Below are 24,239 nucleotides of genomic sequence, written 5' to 3' on the forward strand. Positions count from 1 at the left end.
TTGCCACGGCAACGCTCAGGCGGACGCCTATATCTGTCTTCTCGGTTTCAGCAGCTGTTTCATGCGGCATGCTGTGTGAGTGTGTGTGTGTGTGTGTGTGTGTGTGTGTGTGTGTGTGTGTGTGTGTGCATACGTGAATCTGTGTGTGTGTGCCTGTGTTTGTGAATCTGCCTGGATGTGGGTGTGTGTGTGTGTGTGTGTGTGTGTGTGTGTGTGTGTGTGTGTGTGTGTGTGTGTGTGTGTGTACACACATGCTCCAGTGAGTCTGCGAGTCCCAGCGAGGTGTCAGTGAGTCTCATAAGCTGCCCCCCCCCTGGTGAGAGTGGTAGACACAGGAGAAGGAGGCAGACACTGCTCAATATTTTAGCTGTGGGGGAAGATGGGGGAATGGACCAGCGGGGGGTGTGTGTGTGTGTGTGTGTGTGTGTGTGTGTGTGTGTGGGGAGTGCTTCTCATGTAATTTTAACCAAGGGGCAGCGCCGGACATCGACATGAGAGAGATCAGTGTGTGTGTGTCTGGAGGTGGAGGTTGTTGTATTGTTTGTAATTCCAGCAAGTTTGATTCTGTTGCACATGAATGCCTTTAGAATTAAATTGAAGGGTACTTGGAGAATGTGTGTGTGTGATTGTCTGTTATTGCATGTGTTTGCGTGTGTGTGCTCGACAGCAGAGGGGGGTTAACTGGGTCACATCCCCCTCTGCCCGGCACAGAGTCTAGACCGGAGGGCCTCTTTGTTTTGGGTCCAGTGTGAGCACGCTCAGAACGGACAGCCCACACACACACACACACACACACACACACACACACACACACACACACACACACTGAGAGAGGAGACACGGGGACAAAGACATCCTGGTCTGGAGGGGGAGGCGGGGGGAGGGGGGGGGGGGAGAAAAGAGGAGGAGAAGGGGGGAGAGAGAGAGGGACAGAGAGAGAGAGAGAGACAGAGAGAGAGAGGAGAAGAAGGAGAGAGGGTAGAAAGAAATGTGCCTCTATGTGGGGAGGGGGAAAGAGAGAAATGAGAGAGAGGGACATAAAAAGAGAAATGAAAGCTGTATTTGTTTGGGTGGGAGACAGATAGAGAGAGAGAGGGGCATAAAAGATAGAAAGAACAACTGTGTTGGAGATTGAGAATGACAGGGAGAGGACAGAGGGAGGGAGAGGGATGGAGAGATAGATGGAGCTAAGAAAAGGAGTAGCCAGTAACAAGGACAGTGTGTGAGTGAGTGTGAGTGAGTGTGTGATTATACAGGACAGTGTGTGTGTGTGTGTGAGTGTGAGTAAGTGTGTGATTATACAGGACAGTGTATCTACGAGGTCTGGAAGTGTCTTGGGGTAGGCCACATGTGCCAGCAATGCCCTTTGTCTGTGCAGGACACACACACACACACACACACACACACACACACACACAAGTGCTTATTTATGAGTTCAGCGAGCTGTACCCCGACTAGGCTACGCGGGCTGAAATGGCCTGTGCTCTGCGCGTGTCAAGTGTGCCGGGAGAGGGGCTTCTCTGCGGAAACTAAATTAAGACGGTGCTGCAAGCTTGTCTGGAGGAGCGGAGACTGACACGGCTAATGCACATTGCACAAGTAGCAGAGATACATCGGACACGCAAGTCAGCATCAGAGGACTTCACCGAAATAGAAAAAAATTTGAAAATAAAATGCTACCTGGTAACCTGTGATACTCAGCGGTATAATAGGCTACAGGTGTTACGAGGTTACAGATGTTTCGTAATAGCCAACATTTGAGCTAATTTTGAGGTTTTGCTCAGTTGTTACTGTTCGTTTTGCTTTATTGGTACTGTTCAGTAAATAGTCAAACTGATTTGTGTTTGTGACATACGGTATTTTTTCAAGTTTCTTCAGTCTAATAAATTCTTTCCGGACACTGGACCGGCAAGACAAAACCCTAGCAGAAACCCTGACATGCATGCGCTCGCATACACACACACATCCGAAGGCACAGTCACATGTGTATGTGGGGAGGTGTGTGTGTGTGTGTGTGTGTGTGTGTGTGTGTGTGTGTGTGTGTGTGTGTGTGTGTGTGTGTGTGTGTGTGTGTGTGTGTATGTGTATGTGTGTCACCATCTCTGAGCTCGGGCATAAATGTCCCCATCCCTGAGACTCAGCCTTACACAGATGACAAGACAGGGACAAGTGTGTGTGTGTGTGTGTGTGCGTGCCCCCTTATCTGTGTGTATGAGAAAGAGGGGGAGATAGAGTAGGGGATATAATTTGCATGTCTGTGTGTGTATACAGTGTCCGTTTAAATCATATTGGTGTTTGTGCGAGAGTGTGTGGATGGGTGTGTGTGGATGGGTGTGTGTGTGTGTGGATGGGTGTGTGTAATGGGTTGTGCACCGTAGTGTCACAGCTGTGGGCTCCTAATGGTGACTTGGTAGTGGCTCACTCTCTCTATGACACACATACACACACACACACACACACACACCAGACTGAGTGTACCTACTTTCCCATATGTCAGCCATCAGTATCTCTTGCTTTGGCCTTCTCTCTTGCTGAGGGGAACATGTCGACACACACACACACACACACACACACACACACACACACACACACACACACTCTTCTCTCATGAATAAATTACACACTCCTGCTGCTGAGGCCTCAGCTCGTTAGTTTTGTGTCTCCTGATGAGCATTACAGGTTTGTGCTTCACTCTAACGGAGCTTTACTGCTCCCGCAGTTGTCTTTGCTTTTGTGTGTGTTTGTGTGTGTGTGTGTGTGTATGTGTACTTGTATGTATTGTTTGTGAACATGTGTGTATATTTATGTGTGTGACTTTGTGAGTGTGTTTGTGTGTGTGTGTGTGTGTGTGTGTGTTTGTAAGGACTGTGATGACTGTGTCTAAAAAGCTCTTGTCATGTTCTCTCCACACTGCCAGCTGCCAGATGTGTGTGTGTGTGTGTGTGTGTGTGTGTGTGTGTGTGTGTGTGTGTGTGTGTGTGTGTGTGTGTGTGTGTGTGTGTGTGTGTGTGTGTGTGTGTGTGTGTGTGTGTGTGTTGACCCCTCATCCTTCCTCCTCCTCCTCTCTGTAGGATCCCCCCAGGACTGTCAGGGCCAGATGTTGCTTTTCTAATGGTGCAGAGATTAGAGGTGTCACTATCTCTCTCTCTCTTCCTCTTCCTCTCTCTCTAACCCTCTCTCTTTACATCTCTCTCTCTATCTCTTTCCCTCTCTGCCTCCCCCTCTCTTTCCCTGCATTATTCTTTCTCTCTGTCTTCCTCTCCCTCTCTCTTCCTCCTCTCCTCCTTCTCTCTCCCTTTTGTGCTGCATCCTTGTACTGTATGTCTGACTGTATGTTTGACTGTGTAACTGACTGTGTAACTGACTGTGTAACTGACTGTATGTCTGACTGTATGTTTGACTGTGTAACTGACTGTATGTCTGACTGTATAACTGACTGTATGTCTGACTGTGTAACTGACTGTATGTCTGACTGTATAACTGACTGTGTAACTGACTGTATGTCTGACTGTATGTTTGACTGTATATTTGACTGTATAACTGACTGTATAACTGACTGTGTAACTGACTGTATGTCTGACTGTATGTTTGACTGTATATCTGACTGTGTAACTGACTGTATATCTGACTGTATAACTGACTGTATATCTGACTGTATAACTGACTGTGTAACTGACTGTATATCTGACTGTATGTCTGACTGTATATTTGACTGTGTAACTGACTGTATGTCTGACTGTATAACTGACTGTATGTCTGACTGTGTAACTGACTGTATGTCTGACTGTATAACTGACTGTATGTCTGACTGTATATCTGTATAAATGTAGGGTTGGAAAAGTCTAAGCGAGGGTTAGTCCTCCCTGCACAGTAATGAGAGCAGTAGGCCAAGAGAGGTGTGTTAGTGTGTGTGTGTGTGTGTGTGTGTGTGTGTGTGTGTGTGTGTGTGTGTTTGTGTGTATTTGTGTGTAATAGAGAGACTGAGAAAGAGGGAGGGCGTAGGAAATATATGGGACATAATTCTCCTGGGTGTGTGTTCAGCTCACTAGATTAATGTGGAGGAACGGGCCTTTCCCTTCATCTGTTTTTCACATCTTTCCTCTAGCTTTCTTTTGTCGTCCTGTGCTGTGCGTTTTTTCTCTCTCTTTCTCGCCCACCTCTATTTTAGCCTTTCTCTCTTTCTCTCCCGCTCCCCCCCCCTCTCTCTTTCTTGTTATTCCCCCTCTCTGTCTCTCTTCTCTGCTTCTCTGATTAAAATGGCTAAAAGGCTTTTATACTGCCTGCACTTCAAACGCAGTGGCGCTTCATAGACGCCCCAGAGGCGATTCCCACCACTGTGGGCCCTACATGGGCATCGCCTGATAGCACTGATGGCACGGCACTAATGGCTGTTGGGCGCGGGAACAGATCAGCATGGCGTGTACGGACCAGCATAGCGGGCACAGAAAGGCATGGCGGGCACAGAAAAGCAAGCCGGGCACAGAAAAGCATGGCGGGCACAGAAAAGCATGGCGTGCAGTGCCCTGTCTGCTTCCTCAAGGCTGTCTCCCTCTGTGCCAGTCTGTGCCCACTCACTGATGTTTCAGATATGAAACTCTACTCTAGTCTGTCTGCATGATGTCCTGCAGATTTGTGCAGATATGTGTGTGTGTGTGTGTGTGTGTGTGTGTGTGTGTGTGTGTGTGTGTGTTATGTGATATTTGGTTGTGTATATACATGTTAAGGCTAGAAGAAGAAGTGTGTGTGTGTGTGTGTGTGTGTTTGTGTTTGTGTGTGTGTGTCTGCGTGACAGGACAGATATGTGCAGCTCTGGTTGGAAACTTCTAGAATCTCCGCTGGGCCATTGTGTCCTATTGAGCGCCACATGATGAATGCTATGCCCGCGCTGTGGCTAATTCTCCTCTTTGTGATCTCCCAGTAGGCAGTGGAGATTAGCCAGCCTGCTCACAATGAATGTGAAATGCTGCAAGCCTGTGCTCATATTTACCCCCTGTGTGTGTGTGTGTGTCTGTGTGTGTGTGTGTCTGTGTGTGTGTGTGTGTGTGTGTGTGTGTGTGTGTGTGTGTGTGTGTGTTCTCGCAGCATGTGTGTGTTTGTGTATTGTCCATGCTGTATCTGGGGGGTGTGTGTGTGTGTGTGTGTGTGAGTGTGTTTATGTGTGTGTGCACTGTCCATGGTGTGTGTGTGTGTGTGTGTGTGTCTCCCTTGTGTGTATTTGCTCATAGGCTGGTGTTCTGTAGATATGTTTGTCTTGCTGTTCAGTGTTGAGCTGCTGGCCTGTAGGTCTCCACTGGTCTGGTCTGCACAGGCTAACAGAGCAAACAGAGCTAATACAGCTTTAAAGATTATGGACATTATCAAACTGCCAGCTGACTCACACAAAGAACTTGGCTTTGTGGTTTAGCTGTGCGTGTGTGTGTGTGTGTGTGTGTGTGTGTGTGTGACAAAAAGACAGAGACAGACAAATATAGACAGAATGATAGAGAGAGAGAGGGAAAGAAAGAGAGACAGAAAGAGGCAGATAGCGAGAGACAGAAAGAAAAAGAAGAGGAGCGAGCTGGCAGGTGGTGTGTGTGTGTGTGTGTGTCACTTCCGTCTCGGTGACCTGGGCGGGCTGGGATCGCTTAGTAACATGCAGCTGTGCCTGACCCACTTTCCCATCATGAGATTAAACTCTCATCCCCCCCCCCGCCCCTGATGATGGACCAGGAATCAGGACTCAGCCCCCCCCCCCCAATAGGACACAATCGATGGACACCTGGGATGGCCTCAGGCTCTGGGCCTAGGCTGCTTAACAGACACTTGTGCCAAGCCCAGCCCCGCCTATAGAGGAGCTGCACAGAGACATCATGTAGGCTTGGCCTCTTAGACACGGTTCCCAGCCCATCCTGTGAAGAACATGTAGAGAAACAGAGAGACACACACAGGCTTGGGGTCTAAGCGGTTCCCAGCCTCTGAAGAACATATAGAGGAACACAGATACACGTAGGCTTTGGCCCTCAGACAGTTCCTTTGAGTGCACACACTAAGACACAAGAGTGTGAGGTGTGTGTGTGTGTGTGTGTGTGTGTGTGTGTGTGTGTGTGTGTGTGTGTGTGTGTGTGTGTGTGTGTGTGTGTGTGTGTGTGTACACTAAGACACAAGAGCCCTGTGTGTGTGTGTGTGTGTGTGTGTGTGTGTGTGTGTGTGTGTGTGTGTGTGTATGTACACACTAAGACACAAGAGCGTGAGTAGTGCTTGTTTGGAGGAACTAACCTCTCTGTGTCCAACGTCAACCTCAACCTTTTTCTGTGGGTCGCCCGCCGATACGATCTGTTCTACACAGCCCTGAGGGTGTGTTCAGGACGCGTTGAGTGTGTGTTCAGTAACTGCTGTGTTCTGGGAAGAGCTAACTGGATCTGTTTCCCCTTACCAGACTACCGCAGCAGTCAGAGAAGCTTCATTAATACAAGATGGGCCTACATTTGGGCCTGTGTGTGTGTGTGCGTGCGTGTGTGATTGTATGTGTGTGTGTAAGAGTGTAGACTGTGTGTGTGTGTGTGTGTGTGCGCGTGTGTGTGCGCATGTGTGTAAGAGTGTGGACTGTGTATGTGTGTATAAGAGAGTGGACTGTGAGTGTGTGTAACAGTGTGGACTGTGTGTGTGTGTGTGTGTGTGTGTGTGTGTGTGTGTGTGTGTGTGTGTGTGTGTGTGTGTGTGTGTGTGTGTGTGTGTGTGTGAGAGAGAGTTTCATTAATCCAAGATGTTGCTCATTCTGGGCTGGTTTATGACTTTTTCCCTGTTGTCCGTCCCCTGGAGGCTGCGTTGAGGAAGGGTTTGATTTGCCCGTCCTCCTGGACTGAAAGAGAGCTCGGTGACGGCTGCGCTCCGGATTGGACACCGCGCCGGTGCCGGTGCCGGTGCCGGAGACTATCGGATTAGGGCGGGGGCGGATAGGCCAACGGCGCCTTAATCGGGGATGACATGGTGGAGAATGAGGCACCAAGTGCCCAAATGGAACTCATTTCACCCCTGCCAGTTTGATTACCCCACACCCGGGCAGTTCTGCTCTCAATGCCCCTGTCTGATGCCCAATACATGCCCTCGCCCCAGTTACCCCCCCCTCTATTTACTACAGAGTACAACAGAGAGGGAGAGAGAAGAAGAGGGGGTGCTTGTTGTTGATGCCTGTTTTCTCTCTCTCTCTCTCTCTCTCTCTCTCTCTCTCTCTCTCTCTCTCTTTGTCTCTCTCTCTCTCTCTCTGTCTGTCTGTCTGTCTCTCTTTCTGTCTGTGGTGTAGAGTAGAGGGGTGGCTGGGGGAAGAGGTTCTCTCTCGCTCTCTCTCTCTCTGTCTCTGTCTCTCTCTCTGTGTGTCTGTCTCTCTCTTCTCTCTCTCTCTGTCTCTCTCTCTCTGTCTGCGGTGTAGAGTAAAGGGGTGGCTAGGGGGAAGAGGTTCTCTCTCTCTCTGTCTCTCTCTCTCTCTCTCTTTCTCTCTCTCTCTCTCTCTGTCTCTCTCTCTCTCTCTCTCTGTGGTGTAGAGTAGAGGGGTGGCTGGGGGAAGATGTTCCCATTGTCCCATCACTGGCAGGCAGGGAGGCCTAATTGGAGTTGAGATTGAGACCCTGAAAGAATCATTTCATTCCCATCCTGAGAAATAATAGCAGGCTGAACTCCCCCCCCCCACACACACACACACTATACTCTCACTGTGTCTGCTCTGCGACATGCATATAATACTGTCACACACCCACACACCCACACACACACACACACACAGAAACACTCTCACATAAGCACACACACACAAACACACACACACACAGTCATGCATACTGTACACACATGCATGCACACACACACACACACACACACTCCCACTCACACACACAGGGCCTGCCTGCTGACGTGCACAACAGCATTTCTAGGTCAGAGGAGGCTTTTATGAATAATAAAGAGAGTCTGCTTTAAAGGGAATTATTTATAGTGAGACCAACTGAAAACGCTTCCTCTCTCTCTCTTTCTCTCTCTGTTTGTCTCTCTTTCATTCTCTGACTTTTCTTGTCTATTTTGGGCTTTTTTTCTATACCTCTTGATTTTTTCTCTCCCTTTATTTTCTCTCTGTCCCTTACCTTCAGGCTTAACTCCATATTGTTCCCTCTACCTCTCTACCCTTATCTCTCTCGCTCTCCGTCTGATTTTCTTTTCTATTTCTGTCTCTCTTTGTGTCTTGAAATGGATCTCATTTGCTCATTATGCTGCTTGTGTAGTGTGGGGTTGTGTGTGGAGTGTGTAGTGTGTGTGTGGAGTGTGTGTGTACTGTGGGGCTGAGTGTAAAGTGTGTGTAGTTTGAGGTAGTGTGTAGTGTGTGTGTGTGTGTGTAGTGTTATGTGGAGTGTGTGTAGTGTAATGAGTAATGTGGGGCACACACACACACACACACACACTTAACCTCTTCCTTCCATCACTTTGTTTGTTACTGTTGAGGGCCATGTCTGGACCATCACACACACACACACACACACACACACACACACACACACACACACACACACACACACACCCACCCACTTGCTATCCCTCCTCACCCTCTGTGGTCCTCAGCATAGGCTATAGTGTGTACAGCGCAGGGTAGTCTGCTTGTCCTCTTGTGCGTCTGAAATAACGGTCGTGTTTAGCATGCTAACTAGCCGCAGAGTGCGTCCATCACCTCACCTCTCAGTTCATGATACGTAGGGACAGATTCCCATTCCCAAGAGGAAGTGAACACACTCGCACTGACTGATTATGCCGTCTGTCTAAATGAAGCAGGTGATGTACGAGCCGTTTCTAAAAATGTTCCTCCATTGCGGCTGCTAAATTATGTATTTTGGAAAGGAACTAGGAGGAAGCTCAAGTTTAGTTTAAAAAGTTTGTAAATCCAGTGGGGAGGAAGTTTGCAAAGCTTTGTCATGTCCTGGCGATATTCTCTAGCAGAAACGTCCTCACACACACTCTCTGTGCAGCAAAGACAAGCTGTTCTCTGCTGTGTGTGTGTGTGTGTGTGTGTGTGTGTGTGTGTGTGTGTGTCTTCTCCACATTTGAAGGTGCTCACATGTAAATACATACACACGCGCATGAACAAGTCCTGTGTAAAGTGGCGTATCCAAGATATGTCCACTCTCTCCTGCAGATGTCATGACTGCTTCTGGTGTGTGTGATATTCTGGTCTGACGGATGTTTCTTCATGGAATATAACTATGCCAGTCATAGAGTCATAGAATCATCGAATATCTGTGCCTTTCTCTCTGATGCTGACTATTGTGTAATCTCTCTCTCTCTCTCCTTCTCTCTCTCTCGTTCCTACAGGGCTCTTTTCACCTATGAAGGCAGCACAGATAATCTCACACTTGTGTCATCTGGAGGTACGTTGCCATACTTTTATGATTTGAAATATGCATGTCTATGCATACTGCATGTGTATGCATACTGTATGTATTCTTTCCAAAGTAGGGCCTTTAATCTTCAGGCCATTTCTTCCATGAAATTGGAGACTTTAGTGCATTCACAAATGATTATATCTTCCATTAAACTTCCACGGAACTGAACAAAAGCTTCAGCTTCTACATGTTATGAATCTTTTATTTTCAGCTTGCTTCAGCTAATATCACTTTTAGAGAGTTATACAGAGAGCAAGCATTAAAATCTCAGCTGGCATTTCTGTCCAATAGAGGGGCATGGGTGAGCTCATCCTAGGTAAAGGGCATTGTGGGTAAGGGCAAGGGTAAAGGGCATTGTGGGTAAAGGCAAGGTGAATGCCCCTCTGTGACGTGCCTGTTCACCAACCCCCAGAATTCTCTGTCTGACGTGTGTGCTCTCACTCTAGATACACTGAAGCCTAATAATAATACTAATAATAATAATAATGATGATGATGATGGTAATAAACCTCTCCAAGTGGTAACAGTTAAGTTTGAAAAGTAAAAGGGTTGGAAAGCTCTTCTGTGGGAAATGAGTACTGTTGCTTTGAATCACTTATATCAGTCATATATTTTGCTAGCCTCTTAACACTCACCAGTAGAAACATTTTTACCAAATTATGCTTGGCTATCCAACTATCCAACTGACAGTATGTCGATCATTTCAGTAGATTTTTGAAAGGTTTAGAAACCTGTGTTGAGCAGAGAGTGTCCAGATAAACCCCTCTTTCTTCTTCCTCCATGTCTGCAAGCGTGTATTTTTAATGTTCATTTTGACTTTTTAATGGAGTGTTATGATTATGTTCTTTTTATAAATAAAGATGTTAAATGAGCATTGTATTGGAAGTTTAGTAACCTCTGATGATTAATATTTCCTGCTGCACAATATATCATTTATCTTTTAGTAGCTTTCAATTCCTCACGTAGCCTAGCTGGGAGAGTATATTAGAAGTTTGGTAGATTCCCTGACCTGCCAAGTGGGATGTTATTGGATTTGATTTAAAGTAAGAGTTGAAAATATAGAAATATATAATATATGGTAGAGTAAGCCCTTGCCCCTAAAGTATTTAGGAATGTTCCAGAATTGTCCTTGTCCGTGGTTCTAGCACAGTTTGTGAATGTTTTAGAATGTCTTTGTGTTTTGGTCCTCTGCAGAGCAAGGTCTGACTGGCATTACTCCCTTGTTTGATAATGGCCGCATCATGTATGGGTTCCTGGGCGTCAAGGAGCCTGCCAGCGCCGTCCTGCCCCAGTACATCCTGATCAACTGGGTAAGATTGCGCTCTTCCCCCTGGCAACGGTCACCCGGGCAACCTCTGAATCACAGAGTCCGCTGGTGCTGATGCTGACGCACTGATAGCCCCACTTTAAAGCCTGGGCATTTTGTTAGCTGAGTGTGTGTGTGTGTGTGTGTGTGTGTGTGTGTGTGTGTGTGTGTGTGTGTGTGTGTGTGTGTGTGTGTGTGTGTGTGTGTGTGTGTGTGTGTGTGTGTGTGTGTGTGTGTGTGTGTGTGTGTGTGTGTGTGTGTGTGTGTGTGTGTGTGTGTGTGTGTGTGTGTGTGTGTGTGTTATTTGAAAATGGCTTTCAGAAAAAAATATTAGAAATGAGGAACTGAAGGAAAAAGGATGTGTGGCAATTTTAAGCCCATTTTAAAGTACATGATGAATCATCTGGGGCAGGCTGAGTACTTTGCTGTCTCATTTCCTCTTCAATCTACACTGATAACACTGATCACAGATCAGCTGTGTGCAAAAGAAAGCAGACCCTGTGAATCCTGAGCGACTATAAACAGCGACTAGACTTTCAACATGGAAAGGACGAGGTTACAACCCCCCATCCCCCCCCGGTTTCTTTGCTCTACACCTGAACCAAGCGTAGTGTCAGTGACTTTCAACCAGGAAAAATGAACCATGAAAGCGCAAATGAAGCGAACTCTGGCAGGGAGCTCTGACACAGATATGCCGCAGCACCAATCTGCTGTGTCGAGCCCAGATCAGCGCCCGATTTGCCCCAATTTGGCCCTAATCCATTTCACAGTCAACCGCTGTGAGTGGCTAATTTATGGCTAATTTATGGCTAACTCAGCCAATGTAGCCAATGTGAGCGGAGTTAGCTAAGAGATACAAGCCATCTACTTGTGTTTATTATTTAAATTAACGTTAAACCCACGTTATAATCGCATGTGAACGGAAAGAAATTGCACCATTAAAGAGACGGCCAACTAGAAACTGCTATTTAGGATTGCAGTGATTAAATGCAATCAGAGGAAATTGAACTCTGCCCGTGGGCAAGTGTGTGATTATTGTTTGTTCCCTCCCTGTGTGAAAAATACAATGTGTATCGAGTGCATTCGAATACAAACTGATGTGTGCCCTGATAGTCACGAGTGCCAAAATGAGCTGCGTATTTAGATCTACGTACATACACCAGCCGTCTAGAGAAGACCACTCCTCTCCTCTCCCCCCCTCTGCCATACTGTGCTGTCCCCAAAGGATAAGAAGTGATGAAGTGATAAAGGCTAGTCTTCTCATTTAGACTTACTTTAGACTTACTGCAGTGATCATAAACATGGACACATAGGGGTGTGATTAGACCAGCTGGATCTGGCCCTGATCTGGCCCTGATCTGGCCCTGATCTGCCTTCTGAGGGGAATGTAGAGTCCCATCCTGGGGAAAGTCCCTCTAGTGTTATTGGGTTTGAGATCCTACACCAGCGTCCTGCTTCAATGACTCTCATTCAGGGGGAGTTCGGCTCGGGGCATTTTTACCGTAAGTGAGTTATACATTAGTTAAAAATAAACAAACCGGGTCGCTCCGGGTCAGAGGCCACATACCTCTGCAGATCCAATCTGTCCCCCGTCGTTTGACATCAGTTCCTGGAACAGTTGGTTCATACGGTCGGCTTGAGTTTAAGTGGAGGATGTAGACATGGGTTTCATGCAGGGGTTTCACATGATGTTAATATTTGATGCTCACTGCAACACAGAACAATGATATAATTGCTGCTAATGTCATGACACAGACCTGTGGTGTTATTGGGGGGTAGATGGCTCTGGAGGGCATTACCTGGGCTAGACCCAGAACCAGAATGAACTTCCATGTGGTGTGACTTCTCCTGAATTGTTTCCAGGTCGGGGAGGATGTGGCGGACGTCAGGAAGTGCATCTGTGCAAGTCATGTGGCCACGATTGCAGACTTCTTGCAGGTGAGTGTAAGCTCAGAGGAGCAGTAATCATCAGCCCTGTCGGAACACAAGTACTCGAGTGTCCTCTTAAACCCTTACCTGCCTCTGCTCCAACACAAGCACCCCAGTGTCCTCTAAAACTCGATAACAAAGCTCTCACAACATTTACATTTAGTCATTTGGCAAATACGTTTCTCCAAAGCGACTTCCAAGTGAAGGACAATCCAAAACGCGCGCACACACACACACACACACACACACACACACACACACACACACACACACACACACACACACACACACACACACACACACACACACACACACACACACACACACACACACACACACACACACACACACACAATGCAAGCACATAGCCAATAACTGTAATATTGGGAGAGAAGTGCAGTGAGAAACGCGTTACAGTCTCCTAGGATTAGTGTGCATATGTGCGTGAACGTATATATTTGTGATTTTTGTGCATAGGGTGCATATATGTTGTGGGCATGTGTGTATGTCTAAGAGAGCGAGAGAGAGTGTGCGTGTGCGTGTGTGTCCATGCTTTTCAAGACATATCTGCGTCAAACAGCGGTTAACATTAGCGGCGGTGAGCTCTTATCTGGGTGACTAAACTGTGCTGCTCATCCAGGGTTGGTGCTGGAGAGTCTCTCACACTCCTGTAGTAGCAGGGTAGAGTCGAGTGATGCATTCCACTTCACTCTTTTTATATCACCTGTAAAACTGTGTGTGTGTGTGTGTGTGTGTGTGTGTACACTAAGACACAAGAGCAGTGTGTGTGTGTGTGCGTGCGCGCGTGTGTGTGTGTGTGGGCGAGAGAGACAGCATTCAGTAAGGGCGACCACTCTGTGATATCCACCCAGCTGGGCTGCTTTTTTTTTTGTGCCTCTGCAAAGACGTGTCTGGAAATAGCACACTTACCGACTACGCTTTTGGGTGTCTACTTAGCTTAAGGGCTCTGTGTGTGTTCATTATGAAACTGATCCTGGCTGCCATCGTCATGTACATTTGCAAAATGTTCAAAAGAATGAGAAATTGCTGTTCTGATGTGCACAAGCGACAAGGTGATGTGGAGGTTGAACAAACAGCTTTGAGAATTTTAATTCTGATCTGAGAAATGTACCAAAGCGATGGAGAAAAACTGTAATTTATTCTCATTTTCTCTTTCTTTCTTACCATCTCTGCCTCCCTCTCTCTCTCTCTCTCTTTCTCTCTCCCCCTCCCTCTCTCTGTGCCAGGGTGTTAATATAACCATAAACGCCAGCACTCTTGAGGACATTGACCCCTCTGCTATCGGCCAGAGACTCACCAACGGGGTGGCCACCGGAACCGGTGCTGTGCTCAACCGCCTCCGGGCCAAGGAGGATGACAATATGGTGTGTGTGTGTGTGTGTGTGTGTGTGGCCATGTGTTTATTTGTATGAGAAGGGTTAACTACACATATCAAGCTAAGGAAACCAAGAGATTTGTACCTGTGTCTTTCCTTCTATTATCTGTCTTTGTGTGTCTGTTTACTTATCCTTACCTTCTATTCCCGCCTCACAGGGGTCAAACCTCGCGAAGGCCAACTCTGCGGTGGAGGTCCGCAACATGAACTGGGAGCAGTTCTGGAAACAGGCTCAGGTGAGCCCCTGCAGTGTGGAGCAGATGCTATGCTGGTTGTTGAGGATGAGTCCTAGATAGCTGACAGATAATACCAGAAGTCCAGTAGCTGTGAGGTCTGTGCAGGAAGCTCTTTCTCACTGTCTCCGCTAGTGACTAAAGTTCATGAAGCTCTGTTTCATTAGTCGACTTTATCTTCGCTAGTGACTAAAGTTCAGGAAGCTCTGTTTCATTGGTCGACTCTGTATCCGGTTGTAACTAAACGTCTGTTTCACTGGTCGACTCTATCCGGTAGTAACTAAAGCTCTGTTTCATTGGTCGACTCTGTATCCGGTAGTGACTAAACGTCTGTTTCGCAGTTGACTCTGTATCCAGTAGTAACTAAAGCTCTGTTTCATTGGTTCAACTCTGTATCCGGTAGTGACTAAAGCTCTGTTTCATTGGTCGACTCTGTATCTGGTAGTGACTAAAGCGATGTTTCATTGGTCGACTCTGTATCGTCTCACCAGCAAGCAGGTAGGAAAAAGACTCCATAGGGACTCCCTATCAGTATTTGTGGTAGCAGCTCCTAAATATCTTGGATCTCCTTTACACTGGGAGCTTGTTAGATTGTGTATATTTGTGTATATGAGTATATATATCAATAATGCCATCAAAGTAAATGGCAGGATATTTTTCAGTTGCAATAACTGCGTAACCTGTGTGTGTGTGTGTGTGTGTGTGTGTGTGTGTGTGTGTGTGTGTGTGTGTGTGTGTGTGTGTGTGTGTACAGCGTGAGGAGGAGGAGAGGAAGGAGGAGGACAGACGGAGGTCTCTGGAGGAGAGGCAGCGCTTTGAGGAGGAGCGCCAGGCTCTGGAGCTCAGGGAGCAGGAGGAGAGAGAGCGCCGCGGCCGCGAGAGGGATTCACAGATCGAGGAGTGCAGGTACACACACACACACACACACACACACACACACACACACACACACACACACATACTACACTCACACACATGCGAGTACACACACACAGACACACACACATTGTGATAGTCCTATCTAACTAAAAACATTCATAATCTGCTTTAGAAATGTTACTTCCTCCTTAGTTATTCTTAACTGAGGGGTTCCTCAAGGCTCTGTTCTGGGTCTTGTCTGGTGTTTCCTTCCCTCTAGCCAAATCAATATTTGATATTTACCATGATAAATTGTTTTATCTTTTACACTGAAAACTGTTTTATCTCTCTGTCTTGACAAACATACTCAGAGAATGCTATGTGGTGTTTTTGTGTGTGTGTGTGTGCGTGTGCGTGTGTGTGTGTGCGTGTGCCTGTGTGTGTGTGTGTGTGTGTGTGTGTGTACAGAAGGAAGAGGGTGGAGGAGGAGGAAGAGATGGAGAAGTCACAAACAAGAATTACTGTAAGAGTGCGTGCACCTTCCTTGTCTTTTCTCCTCTACGAGATTGGAAAGAGAGAGATGCGGAAAGGATGAAGAAGAAAATAATTAAACAAACAAAACCTTTATAAATCACCTTCAAGATTTAACTGACGTCCCTGTGTACACATACTTAAAAATGTAATTTGTCAACCTCTACTGAATGATGTATCCTTTGAAATCGCCTGCTACATGCGAAACTTAATTTTACCTAGTTACCTATTCTAACAGATTTCAATTTTAAGTGGGACTAAAACAAGACCTCTCACCCTATAGATCTTTATATTTGGTTGAGTATTCAACTAGGCTGTGTTTTACCCTTCTAGAGTTGATTCCGCAGTGAACATATCTTGATTCTGCTGCCACCTGCTGACTTCGACAAACACCTCCACGCTCAGAGAAATTTCATTCAACACTGACTTCAGCAACATTAGTATAATGTATTTGGAAAAGATTTACCCAAATGTTTTTTTTATTTTTTTGCTTATTTATTTGTTAAAGCAGAGTAACTAGATTCAAACCCAATCATGAACATTGGGCCAGTCTGGTACTGTATGACATTGATAAGCAGAGAAAAGAGAAGAAGAAGAGAATAGTGGGTCCTAATGTGTGTGAAATGATAACACTAACTCTCTCTCTCTTCCTCATCTTGTTGCTTACCCACAGCCTGAACTAGAGGATCAGGCCCAGCCTGATAAGAAAGAGGTAGAGGTGAGCGTGAGTATTGGCATCCAACCACATCAGAACCCTGTTTGTTCCACCTCACGCACTCACGCACACGTGCACGCACGCACGCACGCACGTGCACACACACACACACACACACACACACACACACACACACACACACACAGAGGTGGAAGTGAGCGTGAGTATTAACCTTCAACCACATCAGAACCCTGTTTGTTCCACCTCATGCACACGCTTGCTGTACATATTTTTCTATGGACACACACATACACACACACATGCCCACATACACACACACACACACGTACATACACACACACAGAGACACACACATTCTCACACACACACACACACACATTCTCACACACACACACACACACACACACACACACACACACACACACACACACACACAAACAGAGACAATGCAACAAGGCTACACTACAGCAGATATGGGTCAAATGGATGCTAGAGAGGCCACTATTCTCCCAGGCTTTGCTTGGCTGCATGTGGGTCAGTAGGATAGGATACCTGTACTCACAGCTTCAGCGTGGCGGAGTGCAGACGGGGTAGAGGGGCTTTTAGGGGACAGCGGGGGCTTTTAGGGGAGCAAGACTGAGTGCAGACGGGGTAGAGGGGCTTTTAGGGGACAGCGGGGGCTTTTAGGGGAGCAAGACTGAGTGCAGACGGGGTAGAGGGGCTTTTAGGGGACAGCGGGGGCTTTTAGGGGAGCAAGACTGAGTGCAGACGGGGTAGAGGGGCTTTTAGGGGAGCAAGACTGAGTGCAGAAGGGGTAGAGGGGCTTTTAGGGGACAGAGGGGGCTTTTAGGGGAGCAGGACTGAGTGCAGAAGGGGTAGAGGGGCTTTTAGGGGACAGCGGGGGCTTTTAGGGGAGCAAGACTGAGTGCAGACGGGGTAGAGGGGCTTTTAGGGGAGCAAGACTGAGTGCAGACGGGGTAGAGGGGCTTTTAGGGGAGCAAGACTGAGTGCAGAAGGGGTAGAGGGGCTTTTAGGGGACAGAGGGGGCTTTTAGGGGAGCAGGACTGAGTGCAGAAGGGGTAGAGGGGCTTTTAGGGGACAGAGGGGGCTTTTAGGGGAGCAAGACTGAGTGCAGAAGGGGTAGAGGGGCTTTTAGAGGAGCAAGACTGAGGGCAGACGGGGATAGGGGGGGGGGGGGGTTAGGGGAGCATGAGGAAAGGGGAGCAGGGGAGTGTGGAAGGGGAATCTGTAACATCAAATGAGTGAGGAAGAGTTTGTAATGGAAAACTTTAACTTCAAAATCACTACGGCATACATTATACTATCCCGAATATATGCATTTGTTCTGCATCTGTTCTGCATCTGTTCTACATCTGTTCTGCATCTGTTCTGCATCTGTTCTGTTTCTGTTCTGTATATGTTCTGTATCTGTTATGTTCTGTATCTGTTCTCTATCTGACCTGGATGCTGTGGGATTCATATATATTACTTAGTTTGTGTGTTTGCTTTAGTAGAACTCAAAGATAAACAATTAATGACAGAATCTGTGTCTGTGTCTGTGTGTGTGTGTGTGTGTGTGTGTGTGTGTGTGTGTGTGTGTGTGTGTGTGTGTGTGTACCAACAGGAGGCGAAGGCCATCATTGCACAGCGCACGTCAAACCCGCGGGACTATTTCCGCCAGAGGGAGAGGAGCATGGCTTCCCCCCACTCCCCCTCTGCCACCACCCCCATCCAGAGGCCGGGTACGTACCCACGGGGAGTGTGGGCGGGGGGCAGGGGGGCAGTTGATAGGGGGCTGGGTACAAACTTGAAAGAGGGATAGTCGGGGGGGAGTTGGTAGAGTCCTGTGGTGGGCTTGGTATGTGCCCACGAAGGTGAGTAGTTGGGTGGGGGCAGCTGACAGGGTGGTCTGGTAGTCAGGGTACAGGACCCAAAGTGGGGTATTCAGGGGGGCAGGAACAGAGGGGGCATGTGGCCAAAGGAAGGGTCTGTGGGGGTAGGGGCAGATGAGGGGCTGGGTCCATGGCCAAAAAAGTGGCACATTTGGGGAGGGACTGGGGCCGTTGGCTGTTACAAGCTGAGGTGTGCAATGTCTATGTTGTCACGTGACTGTAAACCTTGTCATGTGATCACCCTGTCCTGTGATCAGCTTGTCATGTGACCACTCTGTCATGTGACTCTCTATGTTCCATGTACCTTGCCTGTATGTTCCATTTACACACAGTAGACCCAACCGAAGCATCCGATAGCCAGCAGCTTTGCATTGTGCCAAACAGTGTTGGGGCATGTATCCACCCATCTCTATCCATGGGATGAATGCTTGGTTGGACTTTTAAATTATAATATTGGGAAGAAACTATACTTCCTGTTCCTGGACCATTTCCATGGCTACCATGTTCACTTGGAGCCTTTACGTATGACGGAACATGGAGTGAGGAGAGACATCGTCTACCTGATCCCAGAACATTCTACCTTCTACTGAAGAATGGAGATGGGAGAGCCAACCTGATCATGGGTCAGACATCTGTGGAAAGCGGAGAAGAAGATCTCAGAAAACTCACCTTTGGAGAGATAACAGGAAGTGGTTGTTTGACCCCAAGAACACACAATAGTTATTGGAGAGTGTAGAAGACATTTCCAAGCCAGGTCATTTGAACACACAGTTGAAGATCTTAGCTTTGAGGATCTAACACACATTAGAAGATGTCACCTTTTGAGGATCGAACACACAGTTGAAGATCTTAGCTTTGTGGAATCTCATTGAGATTGATACATCTTGGTTTAATAGAGACAAGCTGACAACACAGCATGGAGTTAACCTCTGTCTGATACCCTGAATTGCCAGGATAATGACAAAGCTAGCAGAGAGCTAGCTAGCGTTCACTGGAAGGTTATATTAACAGAAACAGCTTTCACTGGAAGGTTATATCAACACGGATGCAATAATGCCACTCAAGACATTATAACATGTGAAGAGACACTCTCCGTTTTATACTCATATTTCAGTGATGGTGAAAGTGTCCAGTATAGACCGAAGCCTGATGTCTGAGGTGTCTGTGATCTCTGCTGAATAAACCTCAGTAGCCATTAGGCCGTGAGATAGACAGAGACAGAGACTTCTCAAGGCCACTACGTCCAGAGAACACCGATGGGAACGTGTCCTGCCCGGCACACACTCCTGTCAGTGTGATGCATTATGGGAACTCAGATTGTTTAGGATGACCTCAGAGGCCTCTGTCTACTAAAGAGGAAGAGATCTATTTAAATGTGTCAACCATGGATCAAAATGAGACAAATTTGATGTGAAACTGCCCTTATCATTCATGTTTAATGCTTTTCATGTCTGATTCCTGACAGATAACCCTAACCCAATAAAGTGAAGTAAACTAATCTAATGGGTATACACAGTAACATGCTTACACTCCTGCTGGGATCAGATTTAGCAATATAAAAACTTATTTTCTATTTCCTTCTCTCTCTCTCTCTCTCTCTCTCTCTTCCTCCTGTCTATTTGTCACTTCCTGTCTTTTCTGTTCATACTGTTCCTCTCGTCCGTCCTCTTGGTCTTGCGTCGCTCCATGTGTGCGTGTGTGTGTGTGTGTGTGTCCGTCTGTGTCTTTTTATATCTGTGTGTGTCCCGCTGTGCCGGTGGCCCTGTGTCCTGTCCACCAGGCCGTGTGGAGAGCCCCTTTCTCTCTCAGCAGTGCGCCCTGAGTGCTTCTCCTGTGCTGCTGCAGCAGCCAGGTGTACCTGGTAGGTACCAGTTTAGACCCTCTCTCCAACCCCAGTAGCGCCCCCTCCCCCCTCACTCCCTCCACACACACACACAGACACATACACACTCACACACTCACTCACACACATACACACACACACACATACATTCATACATATATACACACACATAGACATACACAGACATACACAGACACATACATACACACACACACTCACACACTCACACACACACACACACACACTCACATACACACATACATTCATACAAATACACACACACACACACACACACACACACACACACACACACACATAGACATACACAGACACATACATACTCACACACACACACACACACACACACGCACAGAAAGACACACTCACACATACATACACACACACACAGATACACACACACACACAGATACACACACGCACACACAGACACACTCACACACACACACACATCATCCCACATTCCCCCACCAAACCTCATAGTAGTATAGCCGCGTCCGTCCCCACACCCTCACCACCCCTCCACCTTCAGGCTGGCTCTCTGACCTCACTGAGGGGAAATATGGCTCAGAGGAAATGTGTGAATGCTTAGTCTATTCGTGTCCTCACTGTGATAGACTAGGCTGCTTAGGCCCAGTGCATTCTGGGTATCCCTGGATCACAGATGGTGTGGGTGACATGTGCCTCAGGTAGAAGCTGTGGGTGAGTCTGTCAGAACTGGGCTTCATCGGATTCAGAGTCAACTGCCTCCTTGGATGTTAGCGGACTAGGTAGAACTAGAAGCATTGAAGGCAGTAGAACCCACTGGATTGGAGCTGAGCTCCAGATCTCCTCCAGACGCTGTGCAGAGAGTCTCTGGGAGCTAGGCCTACCCACAATCCACAGGTGTGTGTTGAGTCTGTGGGCATTCGCATTTACACTGTTTACTCTGATCCATATTTCAGTCATATATCACTGAGCTTGGACCTGATCTGGCCCCAGTCTGGCTCTGATCTGGCCCTGTTCTTGTCGGTTCTGGATCTGTTTCAGAGTTAGCTGTGGTCTGGGTTGGATCACCCCCATAGAATGACAACGAGGAGAGGAGACTTTCAGAGTCAGACGTGCTTTGGCCCCTCACATAATCATTGTGTCTAAATGGGTTCTAAAAATACAGGCAGTGTGACAGTGTCAATTATTTAAAGTGCAATCCAGATTTTGTTTTCACTTTCTCTTTTATCTAAGTACAATCCAGAAAGTGTTTGTTTCACTTTCTCTTTTATCTAAGTGCAATCCAGAGAGGGTTTGTTTCATTTTCTCTTTTATCTAAGTGGTCTCTTTCTCAGCACCTGCCTGCCTGGCTGTCTGGCTGTCTGGCTGTCTCTCCTCATCCGTAGAGCAGACGTGCTGAGTCACCAAACCCTCCCTCTGATCAGCCACTCTCTTCTTCTACTCTTGTTCACTTCCTGCAAATATCTCTGAATGACCTGTCTGTGCTGCTTATGACGGCACGTCTCCCTGGTCCCACAAGGAAGGGCCGCCATCTTTCTCCATCTTTTAATCCATCCACTCCGTCCAGCCCCAGCCCCATTCTTTCAGGAATAATCTGTTGCCTGTTGAAGTGTTTTTTTTTTTTTATTATGGAAGTTTCTAGGCTTCTGAAGAGCACAGAGCGAGTGAGAGCTTGTGGTCTCTGTGTAGGTAGATGAGATGAGAGTTGTGGCCGATCGCTGACGTGAGTTTTGAGTGCAGGTTGGTTGAGTGCAGGTTGTCCTGCTCCGAATCTTACCCCTGCCCCCCCCCCCCCACTCTTCTCTCCATGCTTCTTCTGATGTCTGGCGGGGGCCACACCTGTGCTCTCCCCTGTTCTCTCAACCTGTGAGTGCCTGCGCCCGTGTTTCTCGGCCTCAACACCTCCGTGCGTGTGTGTGTGTGTGTGTGTGGGCCCCGGTGTCCCGTGTTCTGTGGATTTATCTGTGGCGTACAGTGTTGTGTGTTTATGGCCGGTGTGAGTGTGTGTGTGTGTGTCGGGGGCCTGATTCTGTTGCTGTTTCAGCCAAATAAACAGCAGAATGTAAAAATCAGGGGAGCCCATTGTGCTTGTTTCAAACAGCCGAACCACCTAGATAACCACATCACATGCATCTGACCTGCTAACATACCTGTGCTGTTCAGCTATTCAGCAGGCCAAATGCCATGCGTGGGTGTTTGAAATGTGTACCGTAGGCCCTAGTAGATGCAGGACACTCGTAGCATCATAGTCTGCCGTGGCTGAACATGGCCATCTGATATGGGGTCAGGTAGGTTCTCTGGCCCGCAACCAAAAGGTGAACAGCTTGACCGTGACCCCAACCCCTGAGGGTGTGTACTGCACACGCTGAAAAGCTCCTCTCTGGGGGGGATTTAGAAAGACTGAGCTAGCCTAGCGCTGTAGGACCGAGGACATCATGAGGGCTCTGTTGTATCAGCCTAAAAGCTCAGGTACATTTTGAACATTCCCACAGTAGACTGGACACCCCCCGTTTCGTTCAGAGGTGGTGCTTGTGGTTCCGTGCTCTGCTGTGCTCTGCTGTGCTCTGCTGCCGTTGTGCATTGACATGTCTGTGTCTGTTATGGTGGACGTGTTTGTGTTGGATCATCCGTAGACTAATCAAGCCATTGTGGATGGAGCATGCTGGTGTCATCTTTAGCCATGACAAACCTGCTTCTCCGAGTTTATGATGTGTGTGTGTGTGTGTGTGTGTGTGTGTGTGTGTGTTGGTGGGGGTGGCATGCACGTTGGCCACTTTTAAAGCACAGTGCACTGGTGCCTGTCGTGTTTTGTGTGTGTGTGTGTCCTGTGTTAAGTGTTGAGGTGGCTTCAGTACTTCCATTTGACTCTTTACCTTGTTGACCAGTCAAACACTCTCAGAGAAAAACACTAGCTGAGAACCTGCTAGCTAGAACCTGCTAGGTCATTTACCTGTCCTCATAGAAACGTTAAAACTAAAGAAGTGGAAGTAATGATTTAAGTTTAACCACGGAAGGGGCCTTCTGTGAGGACAAGCAACAAAGCACTTAAAGGTTCTAGACAGTGGCTGTATTGTGAGATGGCCTTGTTTTAGTGTGGGGTGTGTGCATGTCAGAAGGTGTAAATGTTCTTGTATGCATGACCTGATGCCACACTGTCATGATAAAGAGTTAAGATCCATGAATGGAACGGAACTGTCTCACATTTAAAGGTGCAATATGTAGTTTATGACCTATCATCATAAGCATTTAATTCTGACTGAATACTGAAGGCAGTGATTCCCAGTGTTCCTGTATAATCAGGTATCATTCATATGATCTATGAATATGTATTATTTACTACTGTACTGTACTGAAAAGTGCTGATATCACATAAGTCATTTTGGACAAAATAAATACCTTAATTATTGAATGTACAGGAATATTGAGATATTATTAATATTTATATACTCAACATGCCGTCAGAATTAAATTATTGTTGTACCGTAAGTCTAAAAGCATTTTTTTTATGTTTTGGGGGAACAGAAACTACACATTTCGCCTTTAAGTGTGTTCTGACTAAAATTATTTGATGACCAGGTAAGGCAAACCATCCTTAGTAGACTTGATATCCAGTGAGTAATCAACAGCATTATTTAATATTTCCTATGCCTTTGTAGAGAGTTACTTTTGCTTCTGCTCATAGTCACTAATACTGTCTATGGGCCGGAGCACAAGGTTGGTCATGTATTTATTTAATGTACAGTATATATAAGTTATATACATGACTCTTACATGATGACACTCCTAGGTAGGCACTTTTTCAGAATTTTTAGACTAAGTTCAGGGTGAAGGTTTGTCAGTCTATTTCACCACTATATTTCTGCTGATATTTTATTGGAATTTTCATAGTAAATGACCCTATAGCTTTACTCACCTATGTATGTGATAAACAAAAACTATTGCAGTGAAGCACCATCTTAAAGGTAAAAGCAGTAGCTTATGTGATTGTAGAGTCTGCTTGTAGTTTAAGAGGCGCCCTTGTTGGTCAAAGCTGTGCTTCCACATAGTCTGTATCTGCATGCAAGGCAAGTGCTCATACGTCTTCTAGAGACCAAGCATGCAGACATGGGGTTGCAGTAGTGGTGCACCATTCTCACAGCCTTTTGTTTGTTTGTTTGTTTGTTTTCATGCTTGA

General features: G+C 46.9%; 1 protein-coding gene across 4 annotated transcripts in view; it reads left to right on the top strand.

The window, feature by feature from the left end:
* dbn1 (drebrin 1) overlaps nucleotides 1-24,239 on the top strand; it is a 75,114-nt gene that overhangs the window by 49,143 nt on the left and 1,732 nt on the right. Inside the window, exons 2-10 of one of the 4 annotated variants that reach the window (XM_031572232.2) lie at nucleotides 9,325-9,380; nucleotides 10,590-10,705; nucleotides 12,565-12,639; nucleotides 13,878-14,015; nucleotides 14,185-14,262; nucleotides 15,014-15,165; nucleotides 15,586-15,640; nucleotides 16,322-16,372; nucleotides 17,949-18,066. In XM_031572232.2, coding sequence (XP_031428092.1) covers nucleotides 9,325-9,380; nucleotides 10,590-10,705; nucleotides 12,565-12,639; nucleotides 13,878-14,015; nucleotides 14,185-14,262; nucleotides 15,014-15,165; nucleotides 15,586-15,640; nucleotides 16,322-16,372; nucleotides 17,949-18,066 — 839 coding nt within the window. Of the gene's footprint in view, nucleotides 1-9,324; nucleotides 9,381-10,589; nucleotides 10,706-12,564; nucleotides 12,640-13,877; nucleotides 14,016-14,184; nucleotides 14,263-15,013; nucleotides 15,166-15,585; nucleotides 15,647-16,321; nucleotides 16,373-17,948; nucleotides 18,067-24,239 lie in introns of all 4 variants that reach the window. The other 3 variants (XM_031572233.2, XM_031572231.2, XM_031572230.2) reach the window with 3 other exon arrangements.

This window comes from Clupea harengus, chromosome 8, assembly GCF_900700415.2.
Source record: "Clupea harengus chromosome 8, Ch_v2.0.2, whole genome shotgun sequence".
NCBI classification, from domain to species: Eukaryota; Metazoa; Chordata; class Actinopteri; order Clupeiformes; family Clupeidae; genus Clupea; species Clupea harengus.